Source organism: Neopelma chrysocephalum, unplaced genomic scaffold (assembly GCF_003984885.1).
Source record: "Neopelma chrysocephalum unplaced genomic scaffold, ASM398488v2 Primary Assembly neopelma1_63, whole genome shotgun sequence".
NCBI classification, from domain to species: Eukaryota; Metazoa; Chordata; class Aves; order Passeriformes; family Pipridae; genus Neopelma; species Neopelma chrysocephalum.
Window position 1 is genome coordinate 15,260,944 of NW_020897720.1, and position 2,977 is coordinate 15,263,920.

A 2,977-nucleotide genomic window follows, 5' to 3' on the forward strand; every position below is an offset into this window, starting at 1 on the left:
AGATGAAGCAGGAAAATCAGCCTCAGATGAAGCAGGAAAATCAGCCTTGCACTGCAAACAAAGTGAGTACAACATGCTGCTGCTGCAGGAGGGGGGAGAGGAATGTGTAGTTGGTTGTGGCTTAACCCTGGCAGATTAAACACCCCACAGCTGCTCCCTCACTTTCCCTTAGTGGGATGGGTGAGAGACCTGGAAGGGTAAAAGTGAGAACTCCCAGGCTGAGATGAAGACAGTTTAATAATAAAATCTCAAAGGAAGACATAAGCATCTGAGTGATGCTGTGCCAGTCCCTGAGCAGTGCAGCCTTGGCACACTCCCCCTGTGTTCATTGCTGAGCGTGCTGCTGTGCAATGTGGGGATGTCCCTCTGCACACTCAGGGTCAGCTGTCCTGGCTGTGCACCCCCAGCCTCCTCCCTGGGGGTTGGGAGAGGCAGGAGGGGCCTGGGCTCTGTAAACCTGCTCAGCAGTAGCTCCCACAGCTGTGTGTATTGATGCTGTTCTCAGCAGGAATCCAAAACATGGCTCATATCAATTACAAGGAAGGAAAATAACTATTCTAGCCCAAACTAGTGCACCTACATAGATGGCTCTGGGGAAAACAGTCTCAGTTAATGCCTTATTCACATGTTAAGTACTAACAGTTTAATATGAGCTTAAATGTTCCAGTGCAGTCACTTGTTGCTACTGTGTGTAGTACTGAGCTGCATAAACTCTGCTGGAACATTTGCCCATCTCCAGCTTGTTTGTGTTGAAGGTGTAGCATTCAGGCCTACCTGAGGACTGTAGGGCAGGTGTGCTTGTCTGGAGACCTGAATAGCACAGGAGAGCCACTACAAACATGATACAGTAGCTCAAATAATGTGTCTTCCTTTTTTTAAGACTAATGAAAAGACTGAATTAGACAGCTGGGCTTCAGAATGTGAGGAAGATTTGGCAGAGTGTAAAGAAGATTGTGCTGAGTCTGAAGAAGATTGGCCAGAAGTAGAAAATATGTTTCATTTTGATCCTCAAGGTAAGAACTATTGGTGTAATTATTAAAATGAGCAATAAAGCTTTCACGAGTGCTGGCATTGTTGTAAGACTTTGTCCAAGCTATTGTGGCACACAAAGCCAGCACTGCATTTCTCCCGAGTCCCTTCTGAAACATAAGGGTGCTTGCTTTCTCAGGCCTTCAAACTGTGTCCTTAAAGTCTTCATGGGGATTTAGTGTGTGAAAACTGCTGTGCCAGAGACTTCAGTGTTGGTGAAACACGTGCTGTGCTTGCTGAAGTCATGAAAAGCTGCTGTGTGTTAGCAGTTATATTATGCAATCTAGTCTTTTGATAAGTGGCTGTGTAGGGAATGTCATGGACAGCTAAGGTGTAACTGCAAATAAATGCCCTTTGTGTTGTGTTGTTTTAGATTTTTAGATTGCTTCCCATTTAACTTAATCCAGGAGAATTTGCAGCTTCCCAGGCTGCTGCACACTTACTCAGACTGTCTTTCCCAAACAGACTTTGAGATCTTTGATGTTCCTGAGGAGTGCAAGCTGAGCAATCTTGACCTGCGTGGTGTTCCCCTCATGGTGTATCCAAGGACATACCACAGACGTGTAGAGGAGGAGCCAACCCCTCTTCCCACTCCAGAGCTGTCACTTACACCCAGTAAGTGGAACCTTGGCCTGCTTTTCAGGCTTTGGGAGGGAAGGCAGTTGGCTCCAGCAGTGAGTTGCTGTTGCTGTCTGGGCTGTGCCAGAGCAGTGCCCCAGCAGCAGCCAGCTCTGGTGGGGTCCAGCTGAGTGGCACTGCCCAGCCCTGCTGGTTCAGGTGCTGGTCTCAGTGCTGTTGCTGAGGGATGGCATAACCCAGCTGCTTCCTGGGTCCCCTGCCGTGGGGTGGGGAAGGGAATTGGAAGAGGAAATGTGAAATAACTCATGGGTTTGAGATAAAAGCAGTTTAATAACTAAAGCAAAGGCCATGCATCAAGCAAAGCAAACCAAGGAATTCATTCACTGCTTCCCACCAGCAGGCAGGTGTTCAGCACCCCCAGGACAGCAGGGCTCCATCACAAGTGCTGTAACTGCAGATAGCACTCCTTCCTTCTCCCCCCAGCTTCAGGTGCTGGGTGTGCTGCCAGGGTGTGGGATAGCCCTGGGGCCAGGGGCAGGCAGCTGTGCCAGCTGGGAGCACTGCTCAGCAACAGCCAAACCAGCCCTGAGTTATCAACACTGCTTCCAGCACAAATCCAGAACACAGCCCATAGCAGCTGCTGGGAAGAAAATGAACTCTGTCTCAGTGGAAAGCATCACACTGAGCAGTGTTTTGCAGTGCTTTGCCAACTATCAGCTAGGTGGGGTTCAGGAGGTTTATGCTGGGAGCTGACTTGTGTTAGTGCACATTGTGAGTTTGAGGAACTGATTTGATTTATTTCTAACTCATTTCTTTATCTCTAACTGATTTGATTTATTTCTAACTTCAGGCTTGCTGCAAGCAAATTTTGACTTCATTGCTAGCCTGGAAAAACTCCACTTCCCCGAGCTGCCACCGTTTCCAGATTACTTTTATGAGGAGCAGGAATGTTGTAATGGGTTTTAAATTTCATGTAGTTCTGTATTTCAATAAAAGCTAATATAACATGCATAATACTAGACTTGTTCATTTTCAGTAGGCTCCAGGTGTGAGTAGTGCTTCAGAAGGAGGTATCTGACCAGCAACTAAAGCAGAGCCTGGGTAAGCTTTGTAAGCAAGACTAATATGAACCATATCCAGGGGTTGGTACCTGCTGGTTACACTACATGGTTGTGATAGATTGAGGTCCACCTGACCTCACTTTGCATAACTTGAGCCTTTAAAACACATGCAAATGTTTAAACCAATCTAGTGTCAATCAAGCCCTAGAGCTGGTGCTCTTCCAGCATTTTTCATTTGAACTTGTTTGCTCTCCCCAGTGGTTCTCTGAGGTGGGGTATGCTGGGTTTTTATGCAGCTACAGACTACT

General features: G+C 47.2%; 1 protein-coding gene across 1 annotated transcript in view; it reads left to right on the forward strand.

Annotated features, from left to right (window-relative positions):
- The window catches only part of PTTG1 (pituitary tumor-transforming 1), a 28,957-nt gene extending 26,338 nt beyond the window's left edge, over positions 1-2,619 (forward strand). Inside the window, exons 5-8 of the mRNA XM_027682302.1 lie at positions 1-62; positions 881-1,013; positions 1,495-1,644; positions 2,459-2,619. Of these exons, the coding sequence (XP_027538103.1) occupies positions 3-62; positions 881-1,013; positions 1,495-1,644; positions 2,459-2,574 (459 nt within the window). The 5' untranslated portion in view covers positions 1-2 and the 3' untranslated portion in view covers positions 2,575-2,619. The remainder of the gene's footprint in view (positions 63-880; positions 1,014-1,494; positions 1,645-2,458) is intronic.
- The last annotated feature ends 358 nt before the right edge of the window (positions 2,620-2,977 follow it).